This window comes from Leucoraja erinacea, chromosome 8 (assembly GCF_028641065.1).
Source record: "Leucoraja erinacea ecotype New England chromosome 8, Leri_hhj_1, whole genome shotgun sequence".
Taxonomy (NCBI): Eukaryota; Metazoa; Chordata; class Chondrichthyes; order Rajiformes; family Rajidae; genus Leucoraja; species Leucoraja erinaceus.
The window spans coordinates 70,897,327-70,916,414 of NC_073384.1; the positions used below are offsets into that span (position 1 = coordinate 70,897,327).

Sequence of the window (19,088 nt, forward strand, 5' to 3'; positions counted from 1 at the left end):
GGGGGGCGAGGTGACGTGTGGGGGTGACGTGTGGGGGGGGGGGTGACGTGTGGGGGTGACGTGTGGGGGCGAGGTGACGTGTGGGGGTGACGTGTGGGGGTGACGTGTGGGGTGAGGTGACGTGTGGGGGCGAGGTGACGTGTGGGGGTGACGTGTGGGGGCTGTGGGGGGGTGACGTGTGGGGGTGACGTGTGGGGGGTGACGTGTGGGGGTGAGGTGACGTGTGTGGGGGCGAGGTGACGTGTGGGGGCGAGGTGACGTGTGGGGGTGAGGTGACGTGTGGGGGCGGGGTGACGTGTGTGGGGGTGACGTGTGGGGGCGAGGTGACGTGTGGGGGCGGGGTGACGTGTGGGGGTGACGTGTGGGGGTGACGTGTGGGGGTGAGGTGACGTGTGGGGGTGACGTGTGGGGGCGAGGTGACGTGTGTGGGGGTGACGTGTGGGGGGTGACGTGTGGGGGTGACGTGAGGGGGCGAGGTGACGTGTGGGGGTGACGTGTGGGGGCGAGGTGACGTGTGGGGGTGACGTGTGGGGGTGACGTGAGGGGGCGAGGTGACGTGACGTGAGGGGGTGAGGTGACGTGAGGGGGTGAGGTGACGTGAGGGGGTGAGTTGGCGTGAGGGGTGAGGTGACGTGAGGGGTGAGGTGACGTGAGGGGGTGAGGAGACGTGCTTTGGTTCAAGAGGCATCGGCAAGGAGGCTGAGCCTAAGGCGAAGCAGAGGAGATCAGGAGGTAAAGCTGCAGACTGCTGTTTCTTGTGTTGTGCTTTTTCCCCCCTCGGTTTTAGTACAGTCGTGATGGCAGGTAGAATAGTGCAATGTCCCTCCTGCAGAATATGGGAAATCTGGGACACTGCTGGTATCCCTGATGACCACATCTGTGGCATCTGTGTCCAGGCACAGCTCCTTGCAGCTGCATTCGGGAACTGGAGCCTCAAGATCATCCAGGAGGATGAGCGCTTCATAGAAGGGAGTTATAGAGAGGCAAGGCAAACAAAGAGAGTAGGTGCATGACCATGAGGAAAGAGAACAGAGTGCTGGGGACCCGTGTCCATTCCCCCACGTAACAGGTACACCCCTTTAGAAACTGTTGGGGGGGGGTTTACCTATCTGGGGTCTGCATGGTGGCGCAGCAGTAGAGTCAATTGACTTTGTGTAAATGTAACTTGCCCCTAGTGTGTGTTGGACAGTGTTAATATGCAGGGATCGCTGGTCGGTGCAGACTCGGTGGGCCGAAGGGCCTGTTTCCGCGCTGTATTTCTAAACTAAAAAACTGAAGTAGCAGTCAGGGCTGTGTCACCAAGCTTGGCTCTGAGGCACAGCAGGGAAGGGTAATGTCATGCAAATCCAGTGATAGTGACAGGCTGGTGTCGGTCCGTGATAATGCTAGCCTCTTTTTGAGGCAACGACTCCTGTAGATCCCTCCCATAAAGAGAAGGCCAGTGCCCGTGGTGGACTGGGCACAGTTCACCACTTTTCCAATCATCTTCATCCCTGGGCATTCCAGTTGCCGAACCATGCCATGAAGCAATCAGTCATTAAGATTTTGACTGCACTCCCATAGAAGTTCAGGAGAGTATTTGTCAATATACCGAATCTCCTCAATCTTCTAAGGAAGTAGAGGTGAAGGTTCAGCTTTCTTTATGGTTGATTCAATGTGCTGGCTCCGAGACAGATTTTCGGAGATATGCACGCCCAGGAATTTGACATTTTTGACACACTCCACTGCTGTCCTGTCAATGAATACAGGTTTTTGAATCCTCAGCATTCCTCTTCTAAAGTCAACAATCAGGTCCTTGGTTTTACTTGGTTTTACTTGCGTTGAGAGCAAAGCTGTTGTTCTGGCACGATTCACTCACTCAATCGATCTCCGTATGTTGTTCATACGGCAATAATTGTGTTTGGGGACGAAGGAATGTCAAGAAATTGGGATGTCTTTAAAAGTGTGGTCACAAGAGTTCAGGGCATGCATGTTCCTGTTAGAGTGAAGGGCAAGACATGTGGCAATAAAGAAGCTTGGATGAAAAGTAGGCATAGGATAGGTAACGGTAGCTGGGAACTGAGAGACATACTTTAGAAGGAAATCAGAAGGACAAAAAGGCAGGAAATAGTTCTAGCTGATAATAAGGAAATTCTAAAGAGAATTTATGTGCATTAAGGGAAAGTGGCTGAATAGGGCCCCTCAGAAACTAAAGCTTAAATTTCTGTGTGGAGCCACAGGAGATGGGCAATACTCAATGAGAATTTCTCCTCTGTTTTTACCATGGAGAAAGACAAACGCAGAGGTACTTGGGACGGAAGTCTGAAGAAGGGTTTCGGCCCGAAACGTTGCCCGTTTCCTTCGCTCCATAGATGCTGCTGCATCCGCTGAGTTTCACCAGCATTTTTGTGTACCTTCGATTTTCTAGCATCTGCAGTTCCTTCTTAAATACTTGGGACGGCTATTGGAAATATCTTGAGGTGCTGAACATCCTAAGGCTAATGAAGGTAATAAATCTCATGTGCCTGATCAGATGTATCTGATGACATTGCGGGAAACTGGAGCAGAATTAGCAGAGGTAATCAAAAAGGATGAAGAGGATAAAGTTGACATTGTTTGTATGGACTTCAGCACAGATTTTGACAAGGTTCTTCATGGCTGGCTGCTTTGGCAGGTTAAGGGAGGGATAGCTGACTGGGTAGACAATTGGCTTCCTGGAAGGAAGCAGAGGATTGTGATGGAAGGTTGTTTTTCGGATGGATTCCTGTGACTAGCCATGTGCCTCGGGGTTCGGTGACGGGATCACTGCCAATTGTGGTTTATATCAGCAAATTGGATTAAAATGTAGGCGACTTTGCAGATGGTACCAAAGTAGGTGGTATTGTAGATAACGAAGATGGTTCTCAAAAATTATAGCAGGCTTTTGATCAGTTGGGCAAAAAGGGCTGAGGAATGGTTAATATAGTTCAATGCAGATAAGTGCGAGGTGCTCATTTTGGGAAGTTAAACCAGAGCACGACCTTCACTGAATGGCAGGAATCTGGGGATTGTTGGGAGAGCAGAGGGATCTCGGAGTGCAGGTACAAAGTTCCATGAAAGTGGCGCCACAGATAGCTAGAGTGGTCAAGGCCTTCGGTACTGTTGTCTTAATCAGTCAGGGTATTGAGTAAAGAAGTGGAGATGTCATGTTACAGGGGTAGCACAGTGGCGCAGCGGTAGAGTTGCTGCCTTGAGGGCTGGTCCCACTCTCACGAACTAATTCATGACCTTTTTTTTACTCGTGGACATTTTTCATCAGGCTAGAAAAACGCCCCGACCTACTTGATGCCACGAGTACCTACGACTAGCATCACGACCTACCTACGACCTTGTGACGACCATGCTGTGAGGAGTCAAGGGCAAACTCAGCAGAGGTCGTGAATTAGGGACAGGCCCTTTATAACACCAGAGACCCGGGTTCAATCACGACTGCAGGTGCTTTTTGTACGTTCTCCGTGTGACCACATGGGTTTTTTCCGGCTGCTCCGGTTTCCTCCCACATCCCAAAGACGTGCAGGTTTGCAGGTTAATTGTCCACAGTGTGTAGGATAGAACTAGTGTACGGGTGGTCGTGGTCAGTGCGGACTCAGCGGGCTGTAGGCCCCGTTTCCACGCTGTACCGCTACACTAAAAACTAAAAAGTTGCACAAGATGTTGAGGCCGCATTAGGAGTACTGTGCTCGGTTTCCGTCACCCTGGTGTATGAAGGATGCCGTTCAGCAAGAAAGTGCAGAAACATTTACGAGGCTCTTGCCAGGGTTTTTGTGGGTTTGAGCTATCGGGGGAGGTTAGGACTATACTCCTTGCAGCGCAGGAGGATGGGGGTGATCTTACAGAGGGGAATGGATACGGTGAATGCACAGATACATTTACCCAGACAAAATTTGTAGGGAGGAACTGCAGATGCTGGTTTACACCAAAGATAGACACAAAATGCTGGAGTAACTCAGCGAGGTCGAGGCCCTTCTTCAGACTGTGTCGGGGAGAGACGGAGACAGAGATATGGAAGGGTAAGGTGTGAAGACAAGAGATCAAAGGTGCCAAAGCTCAAGGAAAATGTAGAATGATTCATTGTTAGCTGAGGGGACAGTGACAAGGAGGCAAACAATCAGTAACATTTAATCAGGAGGACAGTGAAACTAGTCGAAGAACTTGGACAGGCGAGGGATGGAGAGAGAGGGAAAGCCAGGGTTACTTGAAGTTATGAAAAGTCAATATTCATACTGCTGGGTTGCAACATTTCATCTGAATCTCAACTGAACCGCACACAAGCATCAAACAACAGCTCACCTTCAGGATCGAGCAGCATCTCTATCCCCAGATGTTTTTTAGCTACCCTAAAAGCATGTTCAAGCCGTTCCACCACAGACATCCTGGTAACTTTATCCCAACTGAACAAACCAGGTCTAAAAGAGAAAGAGAATTAAAATGTGTTTGACCAAAACTGAAACGTTATTTATTTAATTGAGCAGTGCCAAGAAGGCAGGGGGCGATGAGGCTACGTTCAATATAATCATGTATTTGGTTTGTTGCCTGCATTCAGTATGTTGCTTGTTGTCTGCCAGTGTAGATTCAAGAAATGTTAACATTGGTGATTATACATCAGCATTGTCACTATCTCCACACTAAAAACAAGCACTGAGTTAGATGTGACCCTTGCGGCTAGAGGGATCAGGGGGTATGGAGAGAAGGCAGGTATGGGATACTGAGTTGGATGATCAGCCATGATCATATTGAATGGCGGTGCAGGCTCGAAGGGCCGAATAGCCTACTCCTGCACCTATTTTCTATGTTTCTATATCCAAACAGCAGGACTGTGATTAATTGTGACCTGTCCAAATGAACTGCAGGCGTAAGGGACAAAGAGACAAGAAAGAGACAAAGAGAAAAGAAAGCACATGTTTTTGATATTGATTAGATAATAAGTACACTACACAACAATTTAGAAAGCAAAGATTCAGTGATTTATATTTAAATTGAGAAATTTAGGTCAGAGTCCAAATAGAAAAAGGGGAGGCAACTCACACAGAACGTCATAGTCATACAACGTGGAAACAGGCCCCTCGGCCCATCTAACTCCCTCTTGCTATATTTAAGAGGGAGTTAGATGTGGCCCTTGTGGCTAAGGGGATCAGGGGGGTATGGAAAGAAGGCAGGTACGGGATACTGAGTTGGATGATCAGCCATGATCATATTGAATGGCAGTGCAGGCTCGAAGGGCCGAATGGCCTACTCCTGCACCTAATTTCTATGTTTCTAACTTGCCCACACTTACCAAATGTCCCATCTACACTAATCCCACCTGCCTGCATTTGGCCCATGTCCCTCTAAACCTGTCCTATCCATGTAGCAACCCAAATGTTTCTTAAACGTTGCGATAGTCACTGCCTCAACTACTTTCTCTGGGAGCTTGTTCCATTCATCCGCTACCCTTTGTGTGAAAATGACACCCCTCAGATTCCTATTAAATCTTGTCCCCTTCGCCGTAATTACCCGATCTTCGCATCTACCCGATCTATTCCTCTCATGATATTATACACCTCTATAAGGTCACCCCTCATCTGCCTGCTCTCCAAGGAATAGAGTCCCAGCCTACTCAACCTCTCCTTAAAGCTCCGACACTCGAGTTCTCGCAACACCCTCGTAAATCTTTTCTGCACCCTTTCCAAATTGACATCTTTCCTATGATATGGTGCCCAGAACTGAACACAATACTCTAAATGCGGCCTTATATAACTGAAACATGACCTCCCAACTTCTATGCTCAATACTCTGAATGATGAAGGCCAATGTTTCAAAATACTTTTTGACCACCCAATCTACCTGTGACTCAACCTTCAAGGAACCATGTGGAAACATAGAAAATAGGTGCAGGAGAAGGTAATTCGTCCCTTCGAGCCAGCACCGCCATTCATTGTGATCATGGCTGATCGTCCCCAATCAATAACCCGTGCCTGTCTTCTCCCCATATCCCTTGATTCCACTAGCCTCTAGAACTCTATCCAACTCTCTCTTAAATCCATCCAGTGACTTGGCCTCCACTGCCCTGTGGCAGGGAATTCCACAAATTCACAACTCTCTGGGTGAAGAAGTTTTTCTGACCTCAGTCTTAAATGGCTTCCCCTTTATTCTAAGACTGCGGCCCTTGGTTCTGGACTCGCCCAACATTGGGAACATTTTTCCTGCATCTAGCTTGTCCAGTCCTTTTATAATTTTATATGTTTCTATAAGATTCCTCCTCATCCTAAACTCCAGTGAGAACAAGTACCTTCACTCCTAGATCCCTCTGCTCTACACACTCCCCAGAGCTCTACCATTCGCTGTGTAGGTCCTGCCCATCAATAGACTTTCCTAAATGCAACACCTCACATTTCTCTGTATTAAATTCCATCAACCATTCCTCAGCCCACCTGGCCAACCAATTAAGATCCTGCTGCAAGTTTTGACAACCATCTTCACTATCTGCAAAACCACACACTTTTTTATCATCTGCAAACTTGCTAATCTTGCCTTGTACGTCCTCATCCAAATCATTGGTACAGATGACATACAGTAACGAGCCCAGCACCAAACCCAGTGGTACACCACTCGTCACAGGCTTCCAGTCTGAAAACCAAACTTCCATTATTACACTTTCCTTTCTATTCAGCTATCTCTCCCTGGATCCCATGGGATCTAACCTTCCAGAGCAGCCCACCATGTGGAACCTTGTCAAATGTTTTGCTGAAGTCCATATATACAGCTACAGCTCTACCTTCATCAACCTTTTTGGTCACGTCTTCAAAAAGCTCAATCAGATTCGTGAGACATGACCTACAAGTCCATGCTGAGTATCCCTAATTATCCCTTGTCCATCTAAGTGCACGTATATCCTATTCCTCACAATACTCGTTCCTCATTCCATGGTAAAAATAGAGGAGAAATAGTCTTCTATTCTATAGAAATAGTCTAATCATAGAACTGAGACCTGCCCATCTTGTGTTGACCCAACCCATGCAGAGTTGACCGTTTTTATTCGTGAGGGTCCCACTCTCTCTCTCTCTAATTGCCCTTGGCAGGAGTTCTGGGGATGTGTAGCTCATTTGGGAATCAACAATTGCTGCAAAAACAGACTTTTGCTTGGTGCCATGAACCAATCGAAACAAAATGCTTCTGATGGCCAAGCCAGTTCACATGACTTGAGTAAAATGTTGAGTAAAATTCTAGTTCAGCCACTGATCTGTTGTTGATTACAGCCAGTTAACACTGGGGCACTTCAGCTGACAAGTGTCTCATTGCTATCCAGTGACCATTGTGAGAAGTGACCAACACTCCCTCATCTTTACTACGGATGTGCAGTCACTCTACATCTCCATCCCCTCACAACGAAGGCCTTAAAGCCCTCCGTTTCTTCCTCGACTGCAGAACCAGCCAATTTCCCTCTACTAACACTCCGCTTAGTGGAGTTGGTCTTCATTCTCAACAACTTCTCCTTCGCTTTCCGCTTCCTCCAAATCTAAGGCCATGGGTGCTCGCATGGGCCCCAACTGCGCCTGCCTCTTTGTCGATGGGACCCATGCCGTGAGAGCTAGGAGGGATGAGAGCAACCACCAAGACCGAATGGCCTCCTCCTGCACCTAGTTTCTACGTTTCCAAGCTCCCAGCGAGCATGCAGAGAAGATTTATGAGGATTTGCCCAGGACCCCAAGCTATAGGGGGAGACTGAGCCGGTTAGGCTTTTATTCCTTGAGTACTAGAGCACGATTAGATCATGAGGGAAATAGATAGGGTTGATTTCCAGAGTCTTTTCCCTAGAGTAGGGGACTAGAACCAGATGAGTTTAAGGGGAAAGATTTAATAGGAACCCGAGGGGCACTTTTTTTCCACACAGAGGGTGGTAGGTATATGGAATGTCAAGTGAAGTCGATAGTCAAATGAGTTTTATTGTCATGTGTCCCAGATAGAACAATTAAATTCTTACTTGCTGCCAGAGGAGAAAGTTGAGGCAGAAACTATGCCAATATTTAAAAGACTGTTACATGGATTTGAAAGGTTTAGAGGGATATGGGCTAAACGCGGACAGATGGAACTAATCTTGGCGGCATAAGCAAGATTGTCTGTGGGACCTGCTTCCATGGTGTTTAGGGCCTGTCCCACCAGTATGCGATTGCATGCGTCTAGCGCGACCAAACGTGGTCGCTTGAGGCGTACGGCCTCGCGGGGCTGGTCCCAATTCGAACCACGGAGCCGTCTGGAGTTGTGCAGGGCTGATCCTGACATCATATTTACCAATCAGCTGGGCAGGAGGCGGGCCGACTGAATTTGGACGTCGCACAGCGTCGGGCGGTGACGTCATCACGCAACGGCACGGGCTGTGACGTCACGCAACGCCACGTACTAGGCGTACGCCGTCAAGACGCTGCTTACGACGTCAAGACGCTGCGCACACCCGTCGAGGCGCTGCATACGCCCTCAATGCAGCTGCGAGCCGACAGGCCGTTGTCACGCGGGATTTTCGGACAGTGCAAGATTTTTGAAGCCCCGCGCGATGTCGGGACCAGCCCCACACAGCTCCATACGCCTCCACCGATCGAAGTGGGACCAGCCCCGCGAGGCCATACGCCTCAAGCGACCACGTTTAGCGCTAAACGCATGCAATCGAATGCTGGTGGAACTGGCCCTTTAGGTTGCACGGCTCCACGACACAAAAACTTCATGAAGTTCCAAACAAAAAAACTCAATTTCTGAAAAATGAGTCTGTTGAATCTACTTTGAAACCCATTATGGCTTGACCAGGACTAGGTGAACAAAATGTTCGCTGTGCTCAAATAGAAATGGCAATCAAACATTCAGACACTGAAAATATTTGTGTTCTGCTGAATGTCTAAGCTGGCAACAAACCAGTTTCAGATTGACATTTAAAATACGCTGAAATAATTGTTCATCCAAGAATAACAGTAAGAAACATTTAGATATCTGAACATTCCTCAATTGTACTGCCTGATGCACGTTAGATAAATCGGGTGATTCTCCCACCAGAAACACGTAATATTGCAAAATTAAAATGTTTCAAATTTGCTGCATTGTAGTTTTGGGATAGTGTAATTAAAGATCGACTAAATTTCACTTTGAAACATTTCTTGTTCAAGGCTGCTTGTCAGAATTGATAGCAACTTTGCCAAGTCTTAAATGTCAAATATTTCAAGCAGTCAAATGGTGTCATGTCAACCAAAAATGCCCCGTTTCATACGACATCTTGCATGCAGAATTATTTACAGATACCTACTTGTGCCGATGAAGAATGGCATTGAAAGCAAGTCCATCAGCCCAACTTTTTGTAAAATTTAGGACATTGACTTGTTTGTAGGACTGAGTAGATTGACGAACCCAGCTCAGCAAAATCTTCTCACTGTTTGTCTGCTGCAGATCTGACATTATAGCTTTCATTATATCCTTGACCTGAATCAAATATTTTACAATTAGTTTGTTGAAACAATGTGCAAAGATGATTTGTCATAACTATTCACAATCTCTGGCCGAAGATATACAGGCAAGGAGAAAAATCAGCTTCGACGACTAAACATTACATATATTTTCAAATCCCAGAGATGATCTCTCCATGGTTCCCGAAACTATTTACTCTGTTTGAGTTCAGTTTAGTTTATTGTCCCATGTAACGAGGTACAGTGGAAAGCTTTTGTTGTGTGCTATCCAGTCAGCATGGTTACAATCTAGCCATTTACATTGTACAGATACATGATAAGGGAATAACTTTCAGTGCAAGGTAAAGCCAGCAAAGTCAGACCAAGGATAATCCGAGGGTCACCAATGAGCTAGTAGTTCAGGACTGCTCTCTAGTTGTGGAAGGATGATTCAGTTGCCTGTTAACAGCTGGGAAGAAACTGTCCCTGAATCTGGAGGTGCGAGTTTTCAAACTTCTATGCCTTTGCCCGAGGGGAGAAGAGGTGGTGGCCAGTGTGCGACTAGTCCTTGATTATGATGCTGGCCTTGCCGGGGCAGCGCGAGGTATAAATGGAGTCAATGGAAGGGAGATTGGTTTGTGTGATAGTCTGGGCTGCCTCCACAATTCGCCACCATTTCTTGCTTACCTGCCAATGAAGAATGATGTTCCAAATAAGCCCAAGGGTTAGTTTACGGTTTCCATCTACAATATCAATGCCACCTATATTTACCAGCTCCACCTGGAAAAGGAGAAAAAAAGATCACAATGAAGTATAATGTAGATTTCAACCAGACATCCATCAAAACTGTCCAACTTATTTATGAGCCAGACTGACAATCCTAATTACTCCTGAAGGAAAGACATGCAAAGAAATAAGTTCCAACCTTCAGGCATCACAACCATGCTCTGAAAAATAAACCTATGGAGTCCAATACTAAAGTACCAAATTCCTGCAGCTTCCCAGAAGCAGTTGCAATAAAGAATCAGGGAAATGAACGAGTGTTAGGATAGGCACAGGCTCCAACCTGAGAGAGTAAAGGAAGAAGCTTCATAAAAATATAAATCATTTTAATTTAGAAGTATTTAATTCTTGATTCGGGGGAAAAAAAAGCACTTTTAAGTACATTCTAATGAATATTATTATTATTGTACAAGTAGTAGAAACAAATGAATGCAGTTGATGGCATCAAAGCCACCAACCCAGTAACTGGTACTGTCCTTGCCTGGATGTCTAACCTTGATCTACAACTTTAAGCCATATGCAAGAAGAAGAAGAAGAAGAAGTTGCTGGTAAATGCACGAAAGGGCAAAATGTGCTGGAGTAACTCAGCAGGTCAGGTAGCATCTCTAGCGAACATGGATCGGTGACGTTTCGGGAGTCAGGACCCTTCTTCAGACTCTTGGTCCAGAACTGGGCCTGGATTCCAGGTGAGGTGATCAGCCCGTTATAACCAAAATTCATTATAAAGCATTCCGTAAAAACGAGCGTTTACTGTTGATACATTTGGGTAGTCAGAGAGTGATCACTGATCAGGGATAGTCATGGTGATAGACCATTTGATCATGGTGTTGTACGTGGGACCTCGTGTTTTACAAATTTTGAAGAACTGACCAAGAATGTTAACAAAAGCAAGGTTCTGGATCTGCTTTATAATGGATAAGATTCTGCATGAAACCTGCTTTGTTTGGAAGGTTAGATCACATCAGTGAGAACTAGCCGACTGGATACAGAATTGGCTTCATGGAAGGAAGCCGTAGGCAATGATGGAAGGTTGTTTTTCGGACTGGAGCCCAGAGACTAATGGCAACCATAGGTGTGTGTGTGTATTTTGTAGGAACGATTTGAACGAGAATGCGCAAGGCAGGCTGAGTAAATTCGCAATGGGTGGTATCACAGACAGAGAAGGTGGATAGCAAAATCTTGGTGAGCTGTGCAAGTGGACTGCGGAATAGCTAATGGAGCTTCATGCAGATGTGTGAGGTACATAAAACACAGAACAGTACCGTGCATGACCGGGAGCTGTGGCACTTTGGGAAGTCAAGTCACAGCAAGCCTTCAAGTGAATGGTAGGGACATGGGGATCTTGTAGAGCAGAGGGTTGTAGGAAAGTGGTAGATAGGGTGGTAAAGGTGGCTTTTGATACGTCAGAGTACCGAGTATAGAAAATAAATATACAAAGTGCTGGAGTAAATTAGCAGGTCAGGCAGCATCTTAGTTTAGAGAAACAGCACGTAAACAGGTAATATAACAGCATTTAAAATACACTGTGTAACGGTACATAGATAAGGAAGCTTTAGTGGGATAAGTGCCAAACACGGGTAATGGGGCACTAGCTTAAATGGGGCATCTTGGTTGGCATGGACTAGTTCAACTAAAAGGTCAGTTTCGGTGCTGTACGATTCTGTACAGCTGTATGGTCGAGAGAGGCCTCCTATGGTCGTGAGAGGTCTCCAATGAGTCACAGCTTCTTTCTGGTCGCTGCTGAATTTTCAACATGTTGAAACTTTTGGCAAACTATGACGAGTGCCGGCAGTCGCCTGTAAAGGTCGCGTAAGTGGGACAGGCCCTTAACCAAATGACTTTAATAAATTTCAAAATCAATGCACAACCAATGAAATAACTATCGAATTGATCAACCAGTGTGACAATTACGTTTTTTTTTTAAATGAAATACCGAGCTCATAATTCATTACTCATTTCCTTTTCAGTTTGTAATTTGAAATCTTCATTGGTATTGTAAGTAACTGATACATTAAAATTATTTTGTTGGAAGGAACTGCAGATGCTGGTTTAAACCGAAGGTAAGATACAGTGGATCAGACAGCATCTCTGGAGAAAAGGAATAGGCGACATTTTGGCTCAAGACCCTTCTTCAGTCACACTGGATGACAATAGGTGCAGGAGTAGGCCATTCAGCCGTTCGAGCCAGCACCGACCGCTATTCACTGTGATCATGGCTGATCATCCCCAATCAGTACCCCGTTCCTGCCTTCTCCCCATATCCCCTGACTCCGCTATTTTTAAGAGCCCTATCTAGCTCTCTCTTGAAAGCATCCAGAGAACCGGCCTCCACTGCCCTCTGAGGCAAAGAATTCCACACTCACCACTCTCTGTGAGAAAAAGTGTTTCCTCGTTTCCGTTCTATATGGCTTACTCCTTATTCTTAAACTGTGGTCCCTGGTTCTGGACTCCCCCAACATCGGGAACATGTTTCCTACCTCTAGCGTGTCTAAACCCTTAACAATCTTATATGTTTCAATGAGATCTCCTCTCATCCTTCTAAACTCCAGAGTGTACAAGCCCAGCTGCTCCATTCTCTCAGCATATGACAGTCCCGCCACACGAGAAATTAAGGCTCTGATCAGGAAACAGACAATAGATGCAGGAGTAGGCCATTCGGCACTTCGAGCCAGCACCGCAATTCAATGTGATCATGACTGATCATCCCCAATCAGTACCCTGTTCCAGCCTTCTCCCCTTATCCCCTGAAACAGGAGGCATTAGCCACAAAGTCAGCTTGGATCATGTATATCCCTGGAAGAGTTTCGGGAACTGAGGAGCATATCGAAGAAGTCAGAAGCGCTAAAATCAGGAGGGCAAAAAAGGGGTCAAGGTTTAGCCCTGCCATATAAGATTAAGGAGAATTCAATTAAATGTTATGTACATTAAGGGGAAGAAGGTAACTAGAGGGAAAATAGGGCTCTTCAAAAACCAAAGCCGACATGTCTGTTTGGAAGCGCAGGAGATGGGCAAGGTACTCGGAGTATTCTCCTCCTGTGGACATAAACACAAAGAATGGGGAACTTGGGAGAGTGCCTGGCCATCTGCGGGAAGCTGGAGAAGAAATTGCAGGAGCCCTGGCTGAGATATGTGAATCATTATTACACACTGAGGAGATGCCGTTCGGCGTGATCAATATACAACTGTGTTGTTGAACTCACTTTGCCTTGCTATTTCATCACAACATTTTAAAGACCGACAGCTGACATGTTAAAATTTACTCTGTCCTGGTCTTGGAATTTCATCGGTGTAATCAACCCAGGTGATTCTGGTCTCCGATGGTGCGCAAAACAGAACTCGGGAATCACCACAAGGGATAACCTTGTATTATCTAAATGGTGGCCGATTGGGAAAGGGGGAGATGCAGTGAGACCTGGGTGTCATGGTACACCAGTCATTGAAGGTAAGGCATGCAGGTGCAGCAGGCAGTAAAGAAAGCGAATGGTATGTTAGCTTTCATTGCAAAAGGATTTGAGTATAGGAGCAGAGAGGTTCTACTGCAGTTGTACAGGGTCTTGGTGAGACCACACCTGGAGTATTGCGTACAGTTTTGGTCTCCAAATCTGAGGAAGGACATTATTGCCCTAGAGGGAGTGCAGAGACGGTTCACCAGACTGATTCCTGGGATGTCAGGACTGTCTTATGAAGAAAGACTGGATAGACTTGGTTTATACTCTCTAGAATTTAGAAGATTGAGAGGGGATCTTATAGAAACTTACAAAATTCTTAAGGGGTTGGACAGGCTTAGATGCAGGAAGATTGTTCCCGATGTTAGGGAAGTCCAGGACAAGGGGTCACAGCTTAAGGATAAAGGGGAAATCCTTTAAAACCGAGATGAGAAGAACTTTTTCACACAGAGAGTGGTGAATCTCTGGAACTCTCTGCCACAGAGGGTAGTTGAGGCCAGTTCATTGGCTATATTTAAGAGGGAGTTAGATGTGGCCCTTGTGGCTAAGGGGATCAGGGGGTATGGAGAGAAGGCAGGTACGGGATACTGAGTTGGATGATCAGCCATGATCATATTGAATGGCGGTGCAGGCTCGAAGGGCCGAATGGCCTACTCCTGCACCTAATTTCTATGTTTCTATGTAACCTGGAGTAGGTATATAATATTGTGTGGGACATAGATAGCACAGACATAAAACAACATTTACCCCTGGTGCGGGTGTCCAAGACAGGAAGGTATAGGTTTAACATGAGTGGTGCCAAGGTTAGAAGTGGTCTTTCACACTGGCTGCTTAGGGTCTGCAGTGTGCTGCCTGAATAGATGGTGGAGACAAGAGACTCGCACAAATTTAAGCGGCATCCAGAGAAGTATTTGAATGCTAAAGCATATAAGACTATGAACCCGAGGTGAGTAAATGGACTAATGAAGATAGGTAGAGGGGACAGTAGGGACATGAAGGATAAACACAAAATGCTGGGGGTTTAGTTTAGAGATACAGGCCCTTTCGGCCCACCGGGTCCGCGTCCACCAACGATCCCCGCACATTAACACTATCCTACACCCACTAGGGACAATTCTTACATTTATTCCAAGCCAATTAACCTACAAACCTGTACATCTTTAGAGTGTGGGAGGAAACCGAAGATCTTGGAGAAAACGCAGGCAGGTCACGGGGAGAACGTGCAGACTCCGTATAGACAGCAATCGTAGGCAGGATTAAACCCGGGTCTCCTGCATTCGCTGTAAGGCAGCAACTTTACCGCTGCACCACCCGTGCCACCCCAACGAGAAGAAGGGTCTCGACACGAATCGTCATCCATTCCTTCTCTCCGGAGATGCTACCTGCCCCACTCAGTTACTCCAGCATTTTGTGTCAATCTTTGGTTTAAACCATCATCTGCAGTTCCTTCCTGTACATGAAGGGCTTGTTTCTACGCTGTATGACTCTTAAGTTTAAATCACTCGTTCTACTCATTTAAATCGTATACCCCAAATCATTGACATGAATCAATGTTGGTGTCTTAATTTACAATTGATTCAATAAATTATCCAAGCAGCTCCATTTTTTTAAATCTTTCGAGCCCACAATTGGCAAAGACATCAAATAAGAAACAAAACAACTCCGTGGCTTGGGCTTCAAGCTCTGGATTATCAATTTAGACAGCTCTAGATACAACATATAACAATTGCATGCAACGCAATGCGCCCCCGTTTGAATTAATTCGAGGATGAATTCTTCAAAGCAATAACTCACATTATTCTGCTGCAGAACATGCAGAACTCTGTTGACATTGTTGAGGGCATGTACTCTGGTCGTACCACGTTCTTTGGTCTGTTGGAAGATCAGAAAGATAATTAAAATAGAGCTAAAGAAGCAATTAACAATCAGAAACTGGATTACCTTCATAAATAGGTGCTAAAAAAATATTCCTAATGAGCCTCTATTGCATCGGAAATGATAAACATAGATACAACTGTTGAAATGTGCAAACTGCAACCATGTAAGTCACTTAATATTCTTCCAATGCAATCAAATTCAGCATAGAATACCCTCAAATTCATCTAGGCCTAACTTCTGCCCTGCCCTATCTCTGATACTACTGCTCCATCACAAGGGCAGACAATCAACTGATGTCTACTACAAACCTACCAACTCCCACAATTATCAAGACTACACCTCATTCCACCCTGCCCTCGCAAAGATGCTATCCCCTACTCTCAATTCTTTCATATCTGCTGCATCTGCTCCCAAGGTGAGGCTTTCCATTCTTGGACATCTGAGATGTCCCCTTTCTTCAGTAAACGTGGCTCCCAGTCACTGTCAGAGATGGATACCTCACCCGCATCTCCTGTGTCCCGTAGTTCCTGTACATTGGCAAAACCAAGCCCAGAATCGGCAACCATTTCACCAAATACTTGCGCTCAGTCGGTCAAGGCCTACCGGATCTCCTGATAGCTAATTATTTTAAGTCCCCTTCCGATTCAGACCTTTCAGTCTTGGGCCTCCTCCATTGCCAGAGGGTGGCCACATGCAAACTGAGGAACAGTCTGAAGGGTCTCGACCCGAAACGTCACCCATTCCTTCTCTCCAGAGATGCTGCCTGTCCCGCTGAGTTTCTCCAGCTTTTTGTGTCTATGAACAGTACCTCAAGTTCTGCTTAGGTAGCTTATAACCCAATGGTATGAACACCGAATTCTCTAATTTTAGATAGCCACTAACAACCCACTCCTTCCCTCCCCTCTCCCCCACACACCCGTCTCCCCCAGCTGGACTCTCACTTATTTCTCCCCTCACATTCCTTCCTCTGGCTTTACAATTCGCCACTCTTCTACCCTTTTGTCTCACACCTTCTGTTCAGGGGCAGAAATCCCGGGGGGGGCCGGCACCTGTTTTGAGAGGTGGGGCACAATACCCCCCCATTTTTTGTAATCCGGATTTTAAAACTCGGTGAAATCTCCGCTTTCCGCGAGATGGTGGCGGTGGGACTGCTGATCGAGGGCGCTGATTGGACGAGAGAGACGTCAGTCAGCAGGCAATGGGGGCGGGACATGATGATTCAGCGCGATCATTGGAGGAGGGAGGAGTTGGTCAGAGGCGGAAGTAGGGGGGTTGGACTGAGGATAGAACGCGGTGATTGGAGGAGGGAGACGTGGCACAGACCTGTGCCTCATCCGCAGCCAGGATCGATCACGGCTCTCCGGCGCTGTCCCGTCCCTACCCAAGTGCCCCCCCCCCCACGGGTGGCCAGAGAGGTCGGGAGTCAGACGGAGCTGTGCCCCCAGGCCCACAGCCAGCGCAGAGAAGCAGCGCTAAACCCAGCTCAATTCTGCCTGTCCCGCCAGGTTAACCTACAGCCCTGCCTGAATTTGCGGGAAATATGGCCCAGGTTTACAGTCAGCGTGGAGAAGCAGCGCTGGTATCCCGTCAGTCCAGGAAGGACTGTAGGTTAACTCGGCTAGACAGGCAGAGTTGAGCTGCATTTAGTGCTGGTTGAGCCTCCGAAGCCTCGCGTGTGTGTGTGTGAGTGTGCGCAGGCGCGTGCGGCCACCAAGAAATTCTGTCCCCCCATATTTTGATAGTGATTTCCGTGCCCGCTTCTGTTTATCATCTCTGGCCTTTGTCCAACCGTCTGCCTGTGTTCCTGTATTACATGCCACATTTTGCCCTGCTCCTCCTCTCTTCCAGCTTTCTTTCACCCCCTCACCCGCCCCCCCAAAAATCAGTCTGAGCAAGGGTCCGACACAAAACATATAGAAACATATAAAATTATAAAAGGACTGGACAAGCTAGATGCAGGAAAAATGTTCCCAATGTTGGACGAGTCCAGAACCAGGGGCCACAGTCTTAGAATAAAGGGAAGGCCATTTAAGACTGAGGTGTGAAAAAAAAATTTCACCCAGAGAGTTGTGAATTTGTGGAATTCCCTGCCACAGAGGGCAGTGGAGGCCAAGTCACTGGATGGATTTAAGACAGTTAGATAGAGCTCTAGGGGCTAATGGAATCAAGGGGTGTGAGGAGAAGGCAGGCAAGGGTTATTGATTGGGGACGATCAGCCATGATCACAATGAATGGCGGTGCTGGCTCAAAGGGCCGAATGGCCTCCTCCTGCATCTATTTTCTATGTTTCTTTGTCACCTACTTGGGTGGCATAGTGACGCTGCTGTACTGAGCCAGAGACCCAGGTTTGATCCTGACTATGGGTGCTGTCTGTACGGAGTTTGCACGTTCTTCCTGTGACTGCACCAGTTTCCTCCCACACTCCAAAAAACGTTCAGGTTTGTAATTGGCTTCTGGAAGTTGGCCCTGGTGTGTAGGCTAGGGCTCGTGTACAGGGTGATTGCTGGACAGTGCGGACTCGTGAGCCAAAGGGCCTGTTTCCACACCGTATCTCTAAAGTCTAAAGTCTATTCATGCCCTCCAGGGATGCTGCCTCCTCCAACACGGTGTCCTTTCTTCCAGCAGAAAGTAATCCCAACTTGGAAAATATAGCCAGTGATGTTTCCATGGCTTTGCATTGAAAATCTGCTCCCCTCTCCAGAAAATGCATAGATTTTCAAGTGATGAAGATGTTGCCAGGACTTGAGGGCGTGAGCTTGAGCAGGCTAGGACCTTGCAATGCAGGAGGCTGAGGGGTCATCTTGCAGAGGTGTATAAAATCATGAGGGGGATTGATATCTTTCACATGTATTTCCTGGAGGTACTGCCATGTATTAGAACATAGAACACTACAGCACAGCAACGGGCTCTTCGGCCCACAATGTTTGTACCGTACATGATACCATGTTAAACAGATCTCATCTGCCTGTCATGATCCATATCCCTCTATTGCCTGTACATTCATGTAGGCTCAAAAAGGCTCTAAAACACCACTATCGTATCTGCCTTCCCACCATCACCCCTGGCAATGCGCTCCAGGCCACCACCACTCTGTGTAAAAACCTGTCCTGCACAACTCCAATCAACTCCCCTCCCCCCCCCCCCCCCCCCCCCCCCCCCCCCCCCCCCCCCCCCCCACTCACTTTATAACTATGCCCTCTAGTCTTGGACATTTCTACTATTGGGGAAAAGGCTCTCTGCCTGTCTAACCTATCTCTGCCTCTGCTCATTTTATATACGTCTATCAAGTCTCCCCTCAACCTCTGATGTTCCAGAGAAAACAATCCAAGTCCATCCAACTTCTCCCTGTAGCAGAAACCCTGTAATCCAGGCAGCATTTAAGTGAACCCCCTCTCCAAAGCCTCCACGTCTTTCCTGTAATAGGGCGACCAGAAATGCACACGACACTCCACAATACGGGTCTAATCAAAGTCCAAGAAAACTGCATCATGACTTCCTGACTTATATTCAATGCCCCGAGCAATAATGGCAAGCAGACCATACGCTCTCTTAACCACCCTAC

At 47.0% G+C, this 19,088-nt stretch overlaps 1 protein-coding gene across 1 annotated transcript in view; it reads right to left on the reverse strand.

The window, feature by feature from the left end:
- The window catches only part of utrn (utrophin), a 382,291-nt gene that overhangs the window by 299,590 nt on the left and 63,613 nt on the right, over window positions 1–19,088 (reverse strand). Inside the window, 4 exon segments of the mRNA XM_055639965.1 lie at window positions 4,309–4,424; window positions 9,284–9,456; window positions 10,107–10,199; window positions 15,443–15,520. Of these exon segments, the coding sequence (XP_055495940.1) occupies window positions 4,309–4,424; window positions 9,284–9,456; window positions 10,107–10,199; window positions 15,443–15,520 (460 nt within the window).